Here is a 22162-nt window from a genome sequence, read left to right as displayed (position 1 = left end):
AGATGCTGGGATCTGAAGCCAAAAAAAAAACTGCTGGAGAAATTCAATGGATCAGGCAGCCTCTGTGGAGAGCAATTGACAGTTGGATCAGGAGCAAATTGTTAGTGATGGTGTTAGCGATATTTATACGCAAGAACTTGAAGCGCTCAACCATCTCCACTTCAGCAGCATTGATACAGATTGGGGCATGTATGCCACCCTTATTCCTGATGTCAATGCTCCTTTGTTTTGCTGAGAGGTTTTTGTCTTGACACCAAGGTGGCACAGCGGTAGAGTTGCTGCCTTACAGCGCTTGCCGTGCCGGAGACCCGGGTTCGATCCCGATTACGGGTGCTGTCTGTACGGAGTTTGTATGTTTTCCACGTGACCGCGTGGGTTTTCTTTGAGATCTTTGGTTTCCTCCCACACTCCAAAGATGTATAGTATGTAGGTTAATTGGTGGTGTATGTGTAAAGTGTCCCTAATGTGTATAGGATGGTGTTAATGTGCAGGGATCGCTGGTTGACGTGGACCCGGTGGCCGAAGGGCCTGTTCTGCGCTGTATCACTAAACTAAACTAAACCAAGCTACTCATCATGTTTGAGATCTATGCCCACTATGGTGATGTTATCTGCAAACTTCTAAATAGAGTGAGCAGAATTTGACCACACAATTGTGAGTGTAAAAGGAGTATAGTAAGGAGCTGAGAATGCAGCTTTGCAAGGCACCAGTGTTGAGAATTAATGTGGAGGATGTTTTGTCACCTGTCCTCCTTGATTGCAGTCTTTGGGTCAAGAAGTCAAGAATCCAGTTGGACAATGGGTGCTGAGTCCTAGCTTCAACAGTCTGGAAATGAGGTTAGTTGTGATTATAGTGTTGAAGGTGAAGATATGGTCAATAAATAGGATTCTGATTTAGGTATCATAGTCAAGCAGCATGCAAACAAGCCCTTCAGCCCAACTCATCCAGGGCAACTATGATGCTTATCTAAGTCCGTTCCAATTGCATACATTTAACCCATATCCCTCTAAACTATTCCTATCCATGTTATATTACGTTTGCCAGGTCTTGGCCCATTCACTTAACCAATCGCAGTCTTGTAACCTTTTAATACCCTCTTCACCATTTGGGTTTCCTATCTTGTTGGACCACCTGCCTGTTCCTCCTGGTAGTGTGATGGTCACCCATTACCACTCTGCACACTCTCAAGGTGTGAACCCCCTTCACCTCCCACAAGTGTGCTAAACAGGAAGTCCTCTTCCTCAAATGCACCACAATGACTTCAGATGCCACTGCAGTTCAGAAACCCAGCATACCAGCTGCTGGCACTGGAGACCTCACTGCATACAGTGTGGTCACTGGAATTGACCCAGATTATCCAAGTGACATAGAATACACAGTGAGTGATGTTCCCAACCAGCAACCAGAAACACAAAGAGCACGGAAGTCTTAAATGTTTGGACAAAGTTGTTCGAAAACATGATTCATTCTTTCTTGGCGCTGAATATTTTCCATAATAATTTAGGGTAATATGGCTTAAAAGTTGGAAGCTGTGGCATGAGGTAGAATGGAAGGTATGAAATTATCTGGATGGATATTGGGATACATCCCCCCCCCCAAGATGGAGTAAGCATGGTGTGGATCTCCACTGCCTGCTGTGGATATCAGGCGCTCAGTTAAATCATTAGTCAAATTAATGTTTATCAGATGTATGGTGGTATTCAGGCATATGAATTTTCCGCAGATTTCCACATTTTTTAAATCCATTTTCCGCGCTTTTTGCATGATTTCCACATTTTTCACTTTGCCAAATCGCGTTTACCAACGGAGAAATCAGAAAGAAAAGAAACTATGTACAAACTTGTAATGAACACTAGGGTTCCGTAAGAGGTCGCTAGGGGTGGTGCGAGAAATCCCCTGTGCCCTGGAAGTCTCCCCGAAAATATGGCACCTTGGTTGGGCACTGGACTTCCATTGCCAATTTGTCATTTCGGCCACTAGAGGGCGCTAGGGGTTCCGTGGGGAAATCCCCCTGCCCTGGAGGTCTCCCTCAAAATGTGGCACCTAGGCTGGGCAAGGCAGCCAATCTCGACGTCATCGGGACTTCCACGGCCTGCGGTCGGGGCTCTGGAACTCCAGCCCAGCTGGAGCCAGCACATGTATCCCCATAGCCGACTTCCTTGGCAGGCTGGATAAATCAGCAAAGTGCCAGAAAATCAGTGATGGAACTGTAATGAGTAAATATTAAATTTAAGTGCAAGATTACATAACAATTAATTAAGACGGGGTTAAAATATAAAACATAGCCAATTACCACCTTTTTGGGCTGATTATCAATTAATGTGTGAATTTACTTCAAAATGTTATTAGTAACACAGTGACATATTCACATTATTTTGTAATGTCCGTTTTTACTTTGAAATGCACTACATGAGACTTGAATGCACAAAAACGAATAATTTTGTGTGTAAATTTTCCTTTTTTTTTTAACCCCGCTGTACGCAAGCGTATTCCACTTTCTAAAGGGTATTTAACTTATTATGGTCAAAGAGGCTCTGGACATTCTGTCTAATTCTTCTTTTAACCTAGGCCTCTCGTCTTTCTTGGGCTGAAAACATGTTCACGTTTTAGAGTCTGTGAATATTTGCACTGTCCTGAATCGACTTTTTACGCTTGGGTACATGCTATTGAAGCAAGTTACAACTCGTCAAATATGTATCACAACTCAACACATGCTGCAGATGTGTTGCATGCAACAGCTTATTTCCTTAGTAAGGAAAAAGTTAAGGTGAGTTAACGTGCTTCCTAAAAATGGCATTCCTTTTTCTTTAAAGGCCTGTCACCAGTAACCCAGCTCAGCCTATGGTCATGATAGTTATTTTTTACATTTATCTTGTATTGTGGGTGTTGCTTGAAAGGCCAGCTTTTTCTCCATTCCTCTAACCTAGAACTGGGTGCAAAGCTCTCCCCAGCTGCTCCATTACCTGTTTTGGGGGAAATTCCAATTTAGAAAATGACTGCAGATAACCCTTGTGTTACAGCCATTTGTGCATCAGAAATTTGTCCTTTTGGAATTACCAAATCTTTACCCAAAAATTTGAGGAATAAAATTTATTCTTGTAGGGTTTATGTGAAGAAAAGTAGGAAAACACAAAATGTACTTTTTTCCAACTTTGTTTTTGACACTTGCACAGAGAACATGGGCTTCGTGCTGCAGAAAATCACCATATAGACCATTTTCTAAAAATGTACCCTAATATCTTTCCCTCCTCACCCCCACCCCCCGCCCCTATATTCTATTAAAGTATTGCCCATTAATTGCAACTGAATTGCAGAATTACTGCTGCAAAGGTTGTTTATTAACTGCTTGCACTATTGTGTTGTGGATGTCTTCAGGGTTTTACTACTGTTTCTATCTATTGCTGTGCAGCAAAGACTGGACCATACTGCTGAAGTAGCAGCTCTTATTGCTGCCATTGTCCATGATGTTGACCATCCTGGCAGGACAAATAGTTTCCTGTGCAATGCAAGCAGTGATCTGGCTGTCCTTTACAATGACATAGCTGTGCTGGAGAGTCACCATGCAGCACTGGCGTTCCAGCTGACAACTCGGAATGCCGGATGTAATATCTTCAAGAACATGGAGAGGTGAGTGGGTTGGACCCATGCAGAAAGAGGCTGGTTGCTTACAATCGCTTCCAATCGCTTACAATCCAAGATTAGTAAATTTGCAGATGACACTAAAGTAGATGGTATTGTAGATAGTGTAGATGGTTGTCCAAAATTGCAACAAGATCTTGATCGGTTGGGCAGATGGACTGAGAAATGGTTGATGGAGTTTAATGCAGACATGTGCAAGGTGTTACATTTTGGGAAGTCTAACCAGGGCAGGATTTGCATAGTGAATGGCTGGGCTCTGGAGAGTGTTGTCGTGTAGTGGGACCTAGGAGTGCGGGTACATAGTTTCTTGCACGGGCGTTATAAGGTGGTCAAGAAGGCATTCGGCCTTCTTCGGTTAGAGTACTGAGTATAGAAGTTGGGAGGTCATGTTACAGTTGTATAGGACATTGGTGAGGCCACATTTATGTTATTAATTGAGTATTATGTTCAGTTTTAGTCATCCTTTTACAGGAAGGATGTTGTTAAGCTGGAAACTGCAGAGAAGATTTAAGAGGATATTGCCAGGACTTGACCCCAGAGTTATGGGGGATGATTGAGCAGGCTAGGACTCTGGAGCACAGGAGGATGAGGGGTGATCTTAGAGGTGTATAAGATCATGAGAGGATTAGATAGGGTAAATGCACAGTCTTTTACCCAGAGTAGGGGAATCAATGACCAAAGGACATAGGTTTAAGGTGAGGGGGAAATATTTAACAGGAACTGAGGGGCAATTTTTTTACAGAGGGTGGTAGGTATGGAACAAGCTGCCAGAGGAGGTAATTGAAGCAGGTACTATCACAATGTTTACAAAACATTTGCTCAAGTACATGGATAGGATAGATTTGTTGGTATATGGGCCAAACACAGGCAGGTGGGACTGATGTTGATGGGGCAAGTCGGTTGGTGCGGGTAAGTTGGGCCGAAGTTGCCTGTTTCCACGCTGAATGACTGACTCTATGAAATTTTTCCTCAATATTTACACTGCCGATTAAATAGAAGCTGAGGAAAGTAGTGTGGAGCCAGACCCTCCTCCCATGAGAGGGAGAATAGAATGAAATGTCTGAGCTATCATTGTGTCTACTTGCATTGCAGACCTGAGCAAGTGCCAAAAGTGACTAATTATTTGCAATTTATCCTCCTGCAAATTATTTCAATATATTATAAAAACTAATTTTTAAAGATAATCAAAGAACAAACTAAAATGGAGATGGGAGGCTTTGGATGAACAGTATGTTATTGGGTAAGAGGGAAGGGTTAGAGCCACAGAACAGTGGTGGTGTAGGCAATAGGCACAGTGAAAGAAGAGTGTAATCTGACCTTGATAGTGGCAAACCAAGACAAAATAGTGATACGGTATTGTATTAAAATTCCAACAGCACAGATAATGGCATTGAATGCGAATGTAAATTACATGGTTAGTTGTTGTTGTTGTTGTTCGTCCTTCGGGTTCGAAGATGACCATGACTTCACTTTCATATGGAGTTGAAGTCATGGCTTGCGCTTGACTTGGATTTAAGTGAGGGGGAGTTGCGCAGATCGTCGGCCTCACTCTCTCATCCTGGCCCATCGGGTTCCAGCAGCAAGACATAGTCGGGACGGCTGGGGACAGGTCAGGATGCAGTAGATGGTCAGAAGTGTCCTACGTATCTCACTCTGCCCTGTTTGCACTCCACAATGCTTTGCTGGGATCGTCTTTCTGCCCGTTGAACCTTCTGGTGGTTTCCTCCGCGCAATCTGCCGAACCCAGGCTTCACATGCTAGGTAGACAAGCCCTAAGCCACTGGAACCAACGACTTGCCGACTGTACATGTGGCATGCACACAAGACAGTGGAGACATCGTGGGAGCGGGGTCGTCCAACTCCCGGACAAGTCCCAATTAGGACTTGCGCACTGCCCATGGTTAGTTAGTTTGTGGATGACACCAAAATTGATGACATAGTGGACAGTGGAGAAAGTGATCTAAGATTACAATGGGATCTTAATCAACTGAGCCAAGGAATGGCAGATAGAGTTTAATTCTGAGGATTGCAAGGTGTTGCATTTAGGCAAGCCAACCAGGGCAGGAGTTGCACAGTAAAGTGTTGGGCTATGAGGAAGTTGTAGAATGGAAACCTAGGGGTACAGAAACATAGTTTTTCCTGTGTTGCTACTTTCAAAGAACAAAGTGGTGAAGAGGCATGTGGCACACAAACATTTATCAATCAGTATATCGAGTACAAGGTTGGAGAGTAGTGTTGCAACTGTACAAGGTTTTGGTAATGCCAAGTTTGGAATACTGTGTACAATTCTGGTTACCCTGCTATTGGAAGGGTGATCTTAAACTGGAAAGGGTGCAAAAAAGATTTGCGAACATATTACTGGTTCTGAAAGGTTTAAATTATAAGAAGAAGTTAGGTAGGCTGGACCTTTGGTCCCTGGAGCGCAGGAGGCCAGTGCTGATCTTAAGGACCTTTATAAAATATTGAAGGGCATGGATAAGATGAATGGCCAGTCTTTTCCCCAGGGTAGGGGAGTCTAAAACTAGATGATATCAGTTTAAGGTGAAAGAAGAAAGATTTAAAAGGCAGAGCAAAGTTTTCTCACAGAGGATAGTATGTATATGGAATGAGCTGCACTAGAAGTGGTAGAGGCGTAAATAATAACAGCACTTAAGATATGTTGACAGGTACTTGATAGGAAAGGTTTGGAGGGATCTGGACCAGGTGCTGGCAAGTAGAATTAACTCGGGCATCTTGGTCGACATGGAGGAGTTGGGCCGAATGGCCAATTTCCATATAAAGGAAGGAGCTGCAGGTGCCAGTTTATAACTGAAGATGGACACAAAATGCTGTAGTAAATCAGCGGGTCAGGCAGTATCTTCAGAGAAAAGGAATAGATTTTGGGTCAGAACCCTTCTTCAAATGAGTCTGAAGAAGGGTTCCGACCTGAAACATCAACTATTCCTTTTCTCCAGAGATGCTGCCTGACCTGCTGAGTTACTCCACCATTTTGGGCCTATTTCCATGCTGTATAGCACTATGACTATGATAAATGGGTTTGACATTGTGCATTTTGGAGAAATGTTTGTTAGGTGATCAAAGTTTGGAGCCAAATATTCCAGAGTACTTAACATTAAAAAAAAAACAAAATGAAGTGAAGTGGGGTTGGTGGGAACCCTAATATCAGCACAATGCAAGGAATGTTCTTGCAGCCATTGAGGCATACATCTCAGAAACAGCCGCTTTGGCCCAACTTGCCCACGATGACCAAAATGTCTGTCTGAGCTAATCCCATTTGTCTATGTTTGACCTATATTCCTCTAAATATTCCCTATCCACGTACCTGTCCAAATGCAACAACACATCCTCAACCCCCAATGCTTCCATTAGTAGTGGTAAAACTTGTGGTAAAGTTTCCTTTCCCCACCTGGAGATTTAGGTTGGGCAATAAAAGCAGGGGCACCCTTTTCCTATAAACTCAAAACAGAAAAGCCAATCGTCATAAAATGGGCATACTCTCTGTCTAGCTCTGGCTGCATCAGTGCTGAAAAGACACCTTTGGTATCTGTGTGTTTAATTACACTTCTGTGAGGCAACTTGGAATGTTGTGCCAAGTCCAGTTTATGCTAAATTGGGAACAATGTTTTGGCAGGAATGAGTACAGGATCATCCGAAAAGCTATCATTGACATGGTCCTTGCCACTGAGATGACAAAACACTTTGAGCATGTCAACAAATTTGTGAACGCCATCGTTAAGCCTTTGTCTGGATTGGAGAAAAACGGCATTGGGGTAAGCATGGTGTGAACCTCCCTCCGCTGTGGATAACAGGCACTCCGTTAGTTAGGTCTCTTCTACATCCGGCAGCTCCGCTCTTGCTCCCCCTCCTCCCACTCGCAACAAGGACAGGATCCCCCTCGTTCTCATCTTCCACCCCACCAGCCAGCGGATCCAACATATCATCCACCAACATTTCCGTCACCTACAACGGGACCCCACCACTGGCCATATCTTCCCATCCCCACCCCTCTCTGCGTTCCGCAGAGACCGTTCCCTCCGTAACTCCCAGGTCCACTCGTCCCTTCCTACCCAAACCACCCCAACCCTGGGCACTTTCCCTTGCAACCGCACGAGATGCAACACCTGTCCCTTTACCTCCCCCCTCAACTCCATCAAAGGACCCAAACAGTCTTTCCAGGTGAGACAGAGGTTCACCTGCACCTCCTCCAACCTCATCTATTGCATCCGCTGCTCTAGATGTCAACTTATTTATATCGGCGAAACCAAGCGCAGGCTCGGCGATCGCTTCGCTGAACACCTGCACTCGGTCCGCATTAACGCAACTGATCTCCCGGTGGCCCAGCACTTTAACTCCCCCTCCCATTCCCAGTCTGACCTCTCTGTCATGGGCCTCCTCCAGTGCCATAGTGAGGCCCGCCGGAAATTGGAGGAGCAGCACCTCATATTTCGCCTGGGCAGTTTGCAGCCCGGTGGTATGAACGTCGACTTCTCCAACTTCAGATAGCTCCTCTGTCCCTCCCTTCCCCTCCTCCTTCCCAGATCTCCCTCTATCTTCCTGTCTCCACCTATATCCTTCCTTTGTCCCACCCCCGACATCAGTCTGAAGAAGGGTCTCGACCCGAAACGTCACCCATTCCTTCTCTCCCGAGATGCTGCCTGACCTGCTGAGTTACTCCAGCATTTTGTGAATAAATCGATTTGTACCAGCATCTGCAGTTATTTTCTTATACCGTTAGTTACATCATTGCTCAAATTAATATCTGATGGTATTCCACTTTCTAAAGGGTATTTAAATTATTAGAATCTAAAGAGTTAATCCTATGGCAACATAAAAGTTGAAAACTCGGATGCTCTATTTCTTTCAAACAAATTTAGTGATGAATTCTAGATAAGTAATTTTGAATTTATTGCGGTGAATCCAAACATTAAAAAGACATTTGGACAGGTACATGGTTAGGAAAGGTTTAGAGGGATATATAGGTCATCGACTTGACATTGATTTTCTCCTACTTGTTTTTATCAAAGCTAGATTTTGTCAGTTCCTCTTTCAGTGCAGACCTGTTGTTGCCATTGTTTCCTGGAGCTTTCTGGGCTGCCTTCTCTGAAGTAGAGACTGGATTGGGTGTGCCCTTTGAGAGACATATTCTGGGTCAAGCAGATCTGATCTTCTTTCTTGAGCAGCGTGATGAGCTGGATTCTGTATGGCTCATCCTGTCAGTGGAGCAGGCTTATGTTTTGGTTTTAAACAGCAGCTCTACAATTGGGTTCAAGGTCAGGCCAGTTTTGTTGAGAGCTAATGCCAGGCTACCAGTGATTTAGCTATAGATTTCTTAATTGTAGAATGCTTTTTGGTCTGATGCTGTGAGATGGGGCGTCTGCAGTGGGGCTGGGGCCTGAACAGGAGCTGGGAGTTCTGGAGCTGGGTGGGAGTGCATCCCAAACCCATGCAGATCCTAAAAGTAGTTTGCAATTCCACTGTGTGGCATCTGCTGCCTGGAGATGGCATAATCACAATAGACAATAGGTGCAGGAGTAGGCCATTCGGCCCTTTGAGCCAGCACTGCCATTCAATGTGCTCATGGCTGATCATTCACAATCGGCACCCCGATCCTGCCCTCTCCCCATACCCCATGACTCCGCTATCATTAAGCGCTCTATCTAACTCTCTCTTGAAAGCATCCAGAGCATTGGCCTCCACGGCCTTCTGAGGCAGAGAATTCCACAGATTTACAACTCTCTGAGTGAAAAAGTTTTTCCTCATCTTCGTTCTAAATGGCCTACCCCTTATTCTTAAACTGTGGCCCCTGGTTCTGAACTCCCCCAACTTTGGGAACATGTTTCCTGCCTCTAGCGTGTCCAATCCCTTAATAATCTTATATGTTTCAGTAAGATCCCCTCTCATCCTAAATTCCATTGTATACAAGCCCAGTCGCTCCAGTCTTTCAACACACGATAGTCCCGCCATTCCGGGAATTAACATAGTGAACCTAGGCGGCACCCTCAATAGCAAGAATGTCCTTCCTCAAATTTGGAGACCACTCTGTGATATTCAACAAATATGTTAGGGCTACATTTGTCAATATCTAAATGGTGTAATTGGCATTTTAACCACGCATCTAGTCCATAGGTTATTGGATTCTCATAGTCTATGAAGAAGGAAACTTGCCATGCTTGCATTGTTTTTTCTATGTTCTTTGTCTCTAACTGCATTCATTCACCCATTGACCAGTTAACCTTGCTTGCAACTTACACTTTAATTTAGTTTAGAGATACAGTGCAGAAACAGGCCCTTCGGCCCGAGTCTGCACATTAACATTGACCAGCGATCCCCGCACATTAACTAACCTGGGGTCAAGGAACGAGCGTTCACGTCGCGGCCCTGTTTCCACCAATCTTTCCACCACTACGCACGAGAAGCACAAGAAGTGCAAGACGCCACTGTATGCAGATGCCGAGAAGTGTGTTCAGTTCTGGCTGAACAATTTCTAATTTTGTGATGTAGACTCGATAGGAAGAACACTAACCTACACAAACCAGGGACAATTTGTACGTGTACCAGGCTAACTAACCTACAAACCTGTACGTCTTTGGAGTGTGGGAGGAAACCGAAGATCTCTGAGGAAACCCACGCGGTCACGGAGAGAACGGATAAACTCCGTACAGACAACACCCGTAGTTAGCATCGAACACGGGTCCACTGGCGCTGTAAGGCAGTAACTCTAACGCTGTGCCACCATGCCAGCCTTCATGGTTAAAATATTTAAAACATGGGCCCCTGGATGGTGGGAAGGGAAAAGGTGAAAGGACAAGTGCTGCATCACCTGTAATTGTCAGGGAAGTGCTGTATGAAACGAGGTGGTTGGTGGGAGCAGGCGTGGATCAGGGAGTCGTAAAGGGAACTGTTTTGCCAATTGCTGAAAGGGAAGGTGTGGTGGAATCTCTTTGAAGATGGCAGGAATTGCAGAAATGGTCTCGCTTTCTAACTGCTCCCGTTCACTCATTGACCAAATAACTTTGTTTGCGCCCTGGTTTTACTCTATCAGAGATTCTCCTCCCGCCGCCCTTCCTGTTACTTAAACGGTTCTTTTTCTCTCCTTCCCGATTCGGATCAAAGGGTCTTGAACCTGAAACATGAATCTGTTTCTCATCCGGCTAATGCTATCTGACTTGCTGAGTATCTCCTGCATTTTCTTTTTTTTTAGATTTGCAGTATCAGTTTTCTTTTGATTTTGATTTCCATTTACAAGATGGCACTGAATGATGGATTGCTCAGTGGTGCTAATGTCCTAGGAAATGACCTTTATCTACATTCAGTTTCACATAAAGCATGCCGGGTAAATTGAGGAACCCCTTCCCATGCTGTAATGGTTATAGCTACTTTCCCAACGCCAGTATGAAGCACTGAGCTTACTTTAAACATGGGAGGAGATTTTGCAAAGAGCATTGTGGGCCTCTAATGCTGCACACTTCAGATACTAAACAATAGTTTGTTCTGGTGATGGAAATAGTTCACTGAGCCAGTTCATCCACAGAGAACAAGTATGTCTAAATGCCTGGAGCAGGCCGACTCTTTGTCACCAGCAGCTCAAATGCATTCAAATAATGCGGCTGCGTGCCAGCTGGTGAAGAAAACTGCGTTCAGTTTCTTTGCAGTAGAAGATCCCGTGCAACGAGAGACAGTAGTCCAGTGAACTGAATCTGCCCTTTCCCAAATGATGTAAGTGTTCCTCTCCTCCGAGTCATGTCTTGCCTTGGTACTGCCATCCTGGCCAGTTCTTGCACCAACTGTACAATACAATACAATACAATATATCTTTATTGTCATTGTACCCAGGGGTACAACGAGATTGAGAATGCGCCTCCCATACGATGCAATAATTTAAGTAATTTAGACAACAGCAACCCAACGAAACGAAACAATTGTAACAGTTTTAGACAGGGTAAAGTGCAAGTTGATCTATGCGTTGTGGCCATCCGGCTCAGCAGGACCGGTTCATAGCAGCTATGGCCCTGGGGATGAAGCTGTTCCTGAGTCTGGAGGTGCGGGCGTACAAGGCCTTGTATCGTCTGCCCGATGGAAGGAGTTCGAACAGACTGTTGCAGGGGTGTGAAGAGTCTTTGTGGATGCTGGTGGCTTTTCTGAGGCATCGTGTGTTGTAGATGCCCTCCAAGTCTGGTAGCTGTGTTCCGATGGCCCTCTGAGCTCTATGGACTACCCGCTGTAGAGCTTTCCTTTCTGCCTCCGTGCAGCTGAGGTATCACACAGGGATGCCATGCGTTAGGATGCTCTCTATGGTGCAGCGGTAGAAGGTCGTCAGCAGCTGTTGGGGTAGACCAGACTTTTTCAGTGTTCTTAAGTAGAACAGTCTTTGTTGTGCCTTCTTGACCAGCGCAGCAGTGTTATTGGACCATGTTAGGTCCTCCGAAATGTGAGTGCCCAGAAACTTGAAGCTGGACACTCTCTCCACACTGTCCCCGTTGATAGAGATCGGGGCATATTCCCCGTTATGTGACCTACGGAAGTTGATGATCAGCTCCTTGGTCTTGGTGGTATTTAGGGACAGGTTGTTATCCGAGCACCAGTCCGCCAGGTTCTGCACCTCCGCTCTATAGTTTGTTTCATCCCCGTTGGTGATAAGCCCGATCACCGTTGTGTCGTCTGCAAACTTGACAATGGTGTTGGTGTCGAATGCAGGAACACAGTCGTGTGTGAAGAGGTAGTAGAGCATGGGGCTCAGAACACAGCCCTGTGGTGTGCCGGTACTCAGGGTGATAGTGGAGGACAGGTGCGGGCCCATTCTCACTGCCTGCGGTCGTTCCAGCAGGAAGTCCAGGATCCAGTCACATAATGACGAGCTGAGGCCTAGCTGGTGGAGTTTGGTGATGAGCTTGGTGGGGATGACCGTGTTGAAGGCGGAGCTATAGTCTATGAATAGCATCCTCACGTACGTGCCCTGTCTCTCTAGGTGAGTCAGGACAGTGTGAAGAGCCAGAGAGATGGCGTCCTATGTGGATCTATTTGCCCTGTATGCAAATTGATGTGGGTCCAGTGAGTCAGGGATGCTGGATTTGATGTGTGAGAGGACCAGCCTCTCAAAGTCACTTCATGACTATCGGCGTTAGGGCAACCGGGCGGTAGTCGTTCAGGTTGGAGATCTTGGCTTTTTTCGGCACCGGAACTATGATAGCCGACTTCAGGCACTTGGGGACCGTAGCCAGAGATAATGACAGGTTAAAGATCCTGGTGAATACCTCAGCCAGCTGTTCAGCACAGTCCTTCAGTACCCTTCCTTGAACTCCATCCGGTCCTGCAGCCTTGCGTGGGTTGACCCTTTGCAGAGCGCGTTGTACCTCCTGTGTGCTCAGTTGCAAGACCTGTCCCACCGCCTCGGCTGGGGTTCTTTCACTCAAGGTGGTTTTGCCAGTTTCAAAGCGGGCAAAGAAGGTGTTAAGCTCGTTGGTCAGTGCCATATCGCTGTGGGGGCAGGCAGGGCTGCTCTTGTAGCCAGTGATGTCCCTGACACCCTGCCACATGCTTCTGGTGTCCGTGGTGTTGAAGTGGTCTTCCACCCGTTGCCTGTGGGTGTTTTTGGCCCTTTTATTACCTTTGTTCAGGTTTGACCTGGCAACACTGTATGCTGACGTGTCACCAGATTTAAAGGCATTGTTGCGTGCCCTCAGCAGGTTCTGTACCTCCTTGTTCATCCAGGGTTTCCGGTTTGGGAACATCTTTATCTCCTTGTCCTCCGTGACATTCTCTACACAGCAGTTGATGTAGGAGAGCACAGTGGATGCGTATTCCTCCAAGTCTACCTCTGAACCGTAGGTGGCCTGTTGTGCAAACAGGTCCCAGTCGGTGCGATCAAAGCAGTCCTGGAGTTGTAGGGTGGCATCCTCGGGCCATATTTTGACCGTCTTTATTGTGGGTTTGGTCTTGCGGATGAACACCATCCCATGAATGGTCAACCAACCTGCAAGTTGGGCGTATGACTGGCCAAACATCTTGGCATGTGGTGTGTGCAGGGGGATGTGTGGTGTTCCAGACCTGCATTTATTGGTTGTAGTAACTCTTTAAAATTAATTTCTCCTTCCATGCAGTACATTTTTGTTTCCCAGCTGTGATTTTGTTATTAGGTAGTAATTCTAGCTTAATTCTGGTCACTTCAAGCATGGTTGAAATTGGAACTGAGCTGCTAATTTTCGGAAGCTGTTGGGTGTGCTGGTGGCATCTTTCTTTCCTCAAAGACTTGCCTTTGGGTTGTTGGAGGAAATGGTGGGGGGGGAGGGGTGGGGGGTGGCAGCAAGGACCCACCTGACACAAGGCATGTGGTAGGGTGATGAGGAAGGCTCCTCCAGAATCTGCTCTGACAAGGAGGGTGAAGGACTTTATCAACATAAGTACTTGGGACCTCTGTTCACCTTCAGTCCAGCTGTGGGAGGTGTGCAGCATGTGACTCTCACACGAGCCCTTGTGTTTTGCTTGTTTACAGTAAACCTTTGTTTTCCTTTGCAGCCTGGCACCAGCAAAGTGAATTCATCCAGATCTACCGTTGACTCCGTTGAGAACCAGACTCTGATCTTGCGTATGTTAATTAAATGTGCTGATGTCTCCAATTGCTGCAGACCACTGCAGCTCTATATTGAGTGGGCACGTCGTATTTCAGAGGAGTATTTTATTCAGGTGTGGGAGTGAAATTTTAATTTAATGCTTTCCCTGTTTTTTGTAGTGAACTGAGAATAGTAGGAGCAGTTTTGGCAAGTACAATTTTAAGCTTAAAATAATGCCCGGTTCCTTTTAAAACTTCTATTCCTTGAACACTCCTTCCCCTCCACAAATGGCACACCTGTCTCCCATGATTTTGCTTCTTCAACTCTTCCTATCAGAGCCCTGTAATCTGATCCTGCATGACATCCCCTACTGTTGGTCAAGTCTTTTACCTCTGCAAAGTGATCACATGTTTGGAGGAGAATCAGGTGCGAACCTTCAAATCCACTCCACTGTTCAGTACAATCTTGGCTGACCCTACCGTAACCTCAGTCCTGTGTTCCCTGCTCCAGTGATCACCGAACTTATCTCTACCTACCTCGACTCCATCCTATCCCCCCTGGTCAAATCCCTCCCCACCTACGTCCAAGACACCTCACACGCTCTCCATCTCCTGGATAACTTCCGGTTCCCAGGCCCCCACTCCCTCATTTTCACCATGGATGTCCAGTCACTCTACACTTCCATCCCCCACAAGGATGGTCTCGAAGCCCTCCGTTTCTTCCTCGACCGTAGAACCAGCCAATCCCCATCGACCAACACTCTCCTCCGCCTAGCAGAGCTGGTTCTTACCCTCAACAACTTCTCCTTTGACTCCTCCCACTTCCTCCAAACCAGAGGCGTAGCTATGGGCACTCGCATGGGCCCTAGCTACGCCTGCCTCTTTGTCGGGTACGTCGAACAATCCCTGTTCCAGACGTACACTGGCCCCATCCCCGAACTCTACCTCCGCTACATCGACGACTGCATTGGTGCTACCTCTTGCACCCATGCAGAACTCACTGACTTTATACACTTCACCTCCAATTTCCATCCTGCCCTTAAATATACCTGGACTATCTCTGACATCTCCCTCCCGTTTCTGGACCTCACCATCTCCATCACAGGAGAAAAATTAGTGACGGACATTTATTACAAGCCCACCGACTCGCACAGCTATCTGGACTACACTTCTTCCCACCCGGTCCCCTGCAAAAAGTCTATCCCCTACTCCCAATTCCTCCGTCTACGCCGCATCTGTGCCCGGGATGAGGTGTTTCAGACTAGGGCTTCCGAGATGTCCTCGTTTTTCAGAAAACGGGGCTTCCCCTCCTCCATTATAGATGAGGCTCTCACTAGGGTCTCTTCTACATCCCGCAGCTCCGCTCTTGCTCCCCATCCCCCCACTCGCAACAAGGACAGGATCCCCCTCGTTCTCACCTTCCACCCCACCAGCCAGCGGATCCAACATATCATCCACCAACATTTCCGTCACCTACAACAGGACCCCACCACTGGCCATATCTTCCCATCCCCTCCCCTCTCTGCATTCCGCAGAGACCGTTCCCTCCGCAACTCCCTGGTCCACTCGTCCCTTCCTACCCAAACCACCCTAACCCCGGGCACTTTCCCTTGCAACCGCACGAGATGCAACACCTGTCCCTTTACCTCCCCCCTCAACTCCATCAAAGGACCCAAACATTCTTTCCAGGTGAGACAGAGGTTCACCTGCACCTCCTCCAACCTCATCTATTGCATCCGCTGCTCTAGATGTCAACTCATCTATATCGGCGAAACCAAGCGCAGGCTCGGCGATCGCTTCGCTGAACACCTGCGCTCGGTCCGCATTAACGCCACTGATCTCCCGGTGGCCCAGCACTTCAACTCCCCCTCCCATTCCCAGTCTGACCTCTCTGTCATGGGCCTCCTCCAGTGCCATAGTGAGGCCCGCCGGAAATTGGAGGAGCAGCACCTCATATTTCGCCTGGGCAGTTTGCGGCCCGGTGGTATGAACGTTGACTTCTCCAACTTCAGATAGCTCCTCTGTCCCTCCCTTCCCCTCCTCCTTCCCAGATCTCCCTCTATCTTCCTGTCTCCACCTATATCCTTCCTTTGTCCCACCCCCGACATCAGTCTGAAGAAGGGTCTCGACCCGAAACGTCACCCATTCCTTCTCTCCCGAGATGCTGCTGACCTGCTGAGTTACTCCAGCATTTTGTGAATAAATCGATTTGTACCAGCATCTGCAGTTATTTTCTTATAATACCAGTGATCTTGTATCCTGTTGTTTATGATCTTCTTCCTTAAATATTCAGACTTTGCTTTCATCATCCTTTGAGGAGAGATCCAAAGACTGAGATTTCCACTTTGTCTCCATTTCAATGCTTTAAGCAGTGACCACGAGTTTTGATTCTCCCACAAGAAGAAATGTGCTTTGAACACTGTCTGTTGGTACTCATCAAGTTGCCTGTCACTCTTCAAAGCTCCAATCATCACTCAAGGAAACCTTCTCCAAACTATGTCCAATGCAAGAAAATCCAGATTACAGATGTAGACTCGCCAGTGTCCTTTATAATGAGGCATAACCTTCCTACTTTGTATTTAATTGCCCTTACAATGATCCATAACAATTGTTAGATTTCCTAATTCATGATGTACCTCTTGGCTTTTACAAGTCTTGTTCTAAGACCCCCAGATCCCTCTGCAACCCAGAATTCTGCAGACTCTTGCCCATTTAGAATGAATTATTTTATTTTTCCTGCCAAAATTAACAATACCTCAAGGCACCTTGAAGTAAAAGTGATTTTAAAAGATTGCAGGTAAAAGCTTTTCATTATTTCATTTGCTTTTTTCTGGTCCTTTAAAAAATGGAAATTAAGAAGGCCTGTGATCAGGAAGTGGACAGCACAGAGATGATTCAAAACTGATCGGACAAATTGCACAATGCATGATGCTCTGTAGAAATATGGGGATTTTGTGGACTCAGCTGTTCTTATTTTCCATTCCTGTGCCTGTGGGGAACAAGTTGAGAGAAAGCCCCTCGGATCTATTTTGTTTAAAAACAACATTCCTCCTTTGGAGAAATTCCTGTCAGGGAAGCAGCTGCCTCATCTATTGACCAGCCAGATTTATTCCAACTCATTACTGAAAATTTAAGGAAAAATTCTGTGACTAGCAAAGGATGTCTTTACAAACCAGATTGTCTGATCTCGCTTGCAGGTGTCGCCTTGCCTTCCCTAGAGAGGAAGTGTAGACTTTATACCCCAGACCGGTGCAATCCTTTATCACATGCCATCTGAGGTGTGCTAGATAGTTTATCACAATGCCATGTTTCATTTTTGTTCCTCCAACTTCCCTGCTCCAAGTACCAAACTCCTATATAGAAAACGTGATCCAGGGCACATTCCAACCAATTGGTGAACTCATTGATGCTGTGCATAGTGTGTAGTATTCTTTCACACACTAGATATTATAGATTAGTTAATCCTTTGTTCAAATGGTCTGGTCTCTAAGTATACAGTTACAGTATAGCAAAGGGAATTACAGAGGCATGAGGCAGGAGCTGGCCAGAATTGACTGGAAGGAGGCCCTAGCAGGGAAGACGGTGGAACAGCAATGGCAGGTATTCCTGTGAATAATGCAGAAGTTGCAAGATCAATTTATCCCAAAGAGGAGGAAAGATTCTAAGGGGAGTAAGAGGCACCCGTGGCTGACAAGGGAAGTCAAGGATAGCATAAAAATAAAAGAGAAGAAGTACAACATAGCAAAGTAGAGTGGGAAGCCAGAGGATTGGGACTCTTTTAAAGAGCAACAGAAGATAACTAAAAAGGCAATACGGGGAGAAAAGATGAGGTACGAGGGTAAGCTAGCCAATAATATAAAGGAGGATAGTAAAAGCTTTTTTAGGTATGTGAAGAGGAAAAAAATAGTCAAGGCAAATGTGGGTCCCTTGAAGACAGAAGCAGGGGAATTTATTATGGGGAACAAGGAAATGGCAGACGAGTTGAACCGGTACTTTGGATCTGTCTTCACTAAGGAAGATACAAACAATCTCCCAGATGTTCTAGTGACCAGAGATCCTAGGGTGACGGAGGAACTGAAGGAAATCCACATTAGACAGGAAATGGTGTTGGGTAGACTGGTGGGACTGAAGGCTGATAAATCAGGCTGATAAGCCTGATGGTCTGCATCCCAGGGTACTTAAGGAGATGGCTCTAGAAATTGTGGATGCATTGGTGATCATTTTCCAATGTTCTATAGATTCAGGATCAGTTCCTGTGGATTGGAGGGTAGCTAATGTTATCCCACTTTTTAAGAAAGGAGGGAGAGAGAAAATGGGAAATTATAGACCAGTTAGTCTGACATCAGTGGTGGGGAAGATGCTGGAGTCAATTGTAAAAGACGAAATTGCGGAGCATTTGGATAGCAGTAACAGGATCATTCCGAGTCAGCATGGATTTACGAAGGGGAAATCATGCTTGACTAATCTTCTGGAATTTTTTGAGGATGTAACTAGGAAAGTAGGATGTAACTACATTAATGACTTGGATGAAGGGATTAAAAGTACCATTAGCAAATTTGCAGATGATACAAAGCTGGATGGTAGTGTGAACTGTGAGGCAGATGCTATGAGGTTGCGGGGTGACTTGGACAGGTTGTGTGAGTGGGCGGATGCATGGCAGATGCAGTTTAATGTGGATAAGTGTGAGGTTATCCACTTTGGTGGTAAGAATAGGAAGGCAGATTATTATCTGAATGGTGTCAAGTTAGGAAAAGGGGACGTACAACGAGATCTGGGTGTCCTAGTGCATCAGTCACTGAAAGGATGCATGCAGGTACAGCAGGCAGTGAAGAAAGCCAATGGAATGTTGGCCTTCATAACAAGAGGAGTTGAGTATAGGAGCAAAGAGGTCCTTCTGCAGTTGTATAGGGCCCTAGTGAGACCGCACCTGGAGTACTGTGTGCAGTTTTGGTCTCCAAATTTGAGGAAGGATATTCTTGCTATTGAGGGCGTGCAGCGTAGGTTTACTAGGTTTATTCCTGGAATGGCGGGACTGTCATATGTTGAAAGACTGGAGCGACTAGGCTTGTATAAACTGGAATTTAGAAGGATGAGAGGGGATCTTATTGAAAAATATAAGAGTATTAAGGGGTTGGACACATTAGAGGCAGGAAACATGTTCCCAATGTTGGGGGAGTCCAGAACCAGGGACCACAGTTTAAGAATAAGGGGTAGGCCATTTAGAACGGAGATGACGAAAAGCTTTTTCAGTCAGAGAGTTGTAAATCTGTGAAATTCTCTGTCTCAGAAGGCAGTGGAGGCCAATTCTCTGAATGCATTCAAGAGAGAGCTGGATAGAGCTCTTAAGGATAGCGGAGTCAGGGGGTATGGGGAGAAGGCAGGAACGGGGTACTGATTGAGAATGATCAGCCATGATCACATTGAATGGCGGTGCTGGCTCAAAGGGCCGAATGGCCTACTCCTGCACCTATTGTCTATTCTCTCTTTTACAGACTGCTGACGAGAAAGAAAAAGGCCTCCCTGTGGTAATGCCTCTGTTTGACAGAAAGACCTGCAACATCCCCAAGTCTCAAATCTCTTTCATTGATTATTTTATAACAGACATGTTCAGTTCCTGGAATAGTAAGTATCTGCACATTTCCAGAACAGACTTTACTGTATTTCATTTAATTATGTAATCACTTGTAAGCTGTATTTGAACATTGTTCAATTTGAAACCTTTGCGAACTTTTTGCTTTTATTTCATTCCTTTGTTTCCTTTGACTTCCATCCTCTTTCAAAGCACTGTCAGTTGCAGGAATTCCATTATGAGAAGACCACCGAGACAAGATAGGATAAATGTATACAAACCTCATCTTCATAACAACTTCTCACCAACTGATGCATTTAGTATGGTGGAGTCAAACAATGATATGAGAGTTTACTGTGCCTTGCACTGTTCAAAGATTGGTGTTCAGTGAATCTATTTCCAGCCTTTAGGTGCATGTATCCAGTCAAGCAGTCACTGTGAACTTGTATAGCAGGCTCTTCTAGCCACTGCCTGCTGTTTAAGCACATGACACATCGCATAGCTATCAACATGAGATGAGCAACAGGCCAAGCCAGCTAATGCTGGCATCACCACCACTCCATGTCCACAACTCATCCAATCACCAATTTTGTTTCACTCTTTTCCCTAGTGCTTTAACTCGTGTTGGATGTGTTTATGCCAGATGGGTAGAACCTTCACCTCATCCCACACTCCACTGTTTGGCTGAAGCTGTGCCTCTTCCAATTATTAGTGATCACCTGAAACTTTTAGTGCCTGCTTTGGGATGTCTCCAAATGACAGTGTGCTCTCCACAGCTTCTTCATCTTAGGTTAACACTGAGCTGTGTTTTGTAAATACCTAGCTTTGTCCTGGCCATCACTGCCTGACCTTGTCTCTCTCTGCCTGTAGAGTTTGCTGACCTGCCTGACCTGATACACCACCTAGAGACGAACTTTGAATACTGGAAGAAAATGGATGAAAAGCACCTGACAACGTCCTCCTATAAGCAGTGACTAGGCCATGAGTTGTCATTCTGCTCTGACTTGTCCAGAATGATCCTCCCAGAGAGACTGGGATAGCAGGGATGCACACTTCTACTCAGCTGTGATTCTTACTGTGGATTGGCACTCATCCTGTGTCAGTCAGGTTGTCAAGCAAGAATGAAGAAATCAAACCAACTGCTGCAGAAATATGCTGCACAATTTTCAAAGCTCAGTCTGATTGTCTCACCTCCTTCCTGTGCTGGCTACCTCTGTTCTTGTCACAACTCTTTGGGTCGAAGGTTGTCTGATCACCTGCACTAAACAAGACTGCCACTGAGGAATGCAAAATGTTGTCAGAGACCTAGATGTGTAGGGAACCATATCCTGCTTGTTTTTCGGATCGTAGGAAGAAGCACTCCCTCATTCCTGAGCACTACTGATACCAGTTTATAGTTTGTAAAAAGTATATATATATATATGAATCTCGGGATAAATGTTTTAAAGGAAACTTTTCCAATGTGATCATTAACTATTATGATTTAATCTATTTATTTTGTTAGATGTTTAATATTTTCTATGGATTTATATAAATATACTAAAAGAGCCAAAGCAATCTATCAAATAACATAAATTGACATGATTTTGATGCGTTGATGTACAGATCTCGTATTTTCCCCAATGGATCTGCAGAATATCAAAGCAGCAGCCTTTTCATGGCATGGTGTAGGAAGATCTGTGCTTAGCTGTTTGTTTCTGGAAGTTAATATCTGTATTGTGCTTAAAACTCAAAAATTTCCCAGCATTGATACAGATACCTTTGAGGCAGTGACTATCCCAACATTTAAGAAACGGGCTGGTACATGAACAGGACAGGTTTAGAGGGAGATGGATCCAAACACAGGCCGGTGGGACTAGTGTAGCTGGGGCATGTTGGCTGGTGTGGGTAAGTTGGGCCGAAGTTAGACTGTATCACTCTATGACCTTTTTCCTCTTAACTTTTTATATATCAGCCACAGTACCCAGACCTCTAAAGTCATGTCTTTCACACTGCCTGCACCTTTCCCTGTCAGCAATGTCTCCCAATTCTGCCTTATTCACAATTTATGAATGCATTTCAGTCTAGATGAGAGGAGTAAACAATTTATATGTTAAAGTTCGGTTCTTAAAACAGACAACAACACAAACAGTTAAAGGTAAACCAAGCAAAGCTTTAATTATCGTCAGACGGGAGTGGGGGGGGGGCATTGTCTTTCCCAGACATTCTTCCCAGGCATAACAGGATATAGTGTCAAAGCTGGCATTGAAGCTTGAAGAATCACATAGTTACATCCTGCCTGGTGCAGTTTTGCAAACATCAGCTATTCAGGACCCAAAGTTCAGGCTGATCCTGTTCATTCATTCCACCATTTTATTATTTCTGTGGTTTCCAAGGATTGTAAGTTTCAGCTACCAGACACATCCTTA

General features: G+C 45.4%; 1 protein-coding gene across 6 annotated transcripts in view; it reads left to right on the top strand.

Moving 5' to 3' along the window:
- pde8a (phosphodiesterase 8A) overlaps positions 1-21897 on the top strand; it is an 86372-nt gene extending 64475 nt beyond the window's left edge. For 5 of the 6 annotated variants that reach the window (XM_078427522.1, XM_078427520.1, XM_078427519.1 and 2 more), the window contains 6 exons: positions 2569-2767; positions 3410-3627; positions 7271-7409; positions 14152-14319; positions 19678-19807; positions 20625-21897. In XM_078427522.1, the coding sequence (XP_078283648.1) occupies positions 2569-2767; positions 3410-3627; positions 7271-7409; positions 14152-14319; positions 19678-19807; positions 20625-20728 (958 nt within the window). In that variant the 3' untranslated portion in view covers positions 20729-21897. Of the gene's footprint in view, positions 1-2568; positions 2768-3409; positions 3628-7270; positions 7410-14151; positions 14320-19677; positions 19808-20624 lie in introns of those variants that run through there. The other variant, XM_078427524.1, reaches the window with a different exon arrangement.
- Positions 21898-22162: the final 265 nt, after the last annotated feature.

This window comes from Rhinoraja longicauda, chromosome 33, assembly GCF_053455715.1.
Source record: "Rhinoraja longicauda isolate Sanriku21f chromosome 33, sRhiLon1.1, whole genome shotgun sequence".
NCBI lineage: Eukaryota > Metazoa > Chordata > Chondrichthyes > Rajiformes > Arhynchobatidae > Rhinoraja > Rhinoraja longicauda.
This window is presented reverse-complemented; position numbering and strand designations above follow the sequence as displayed.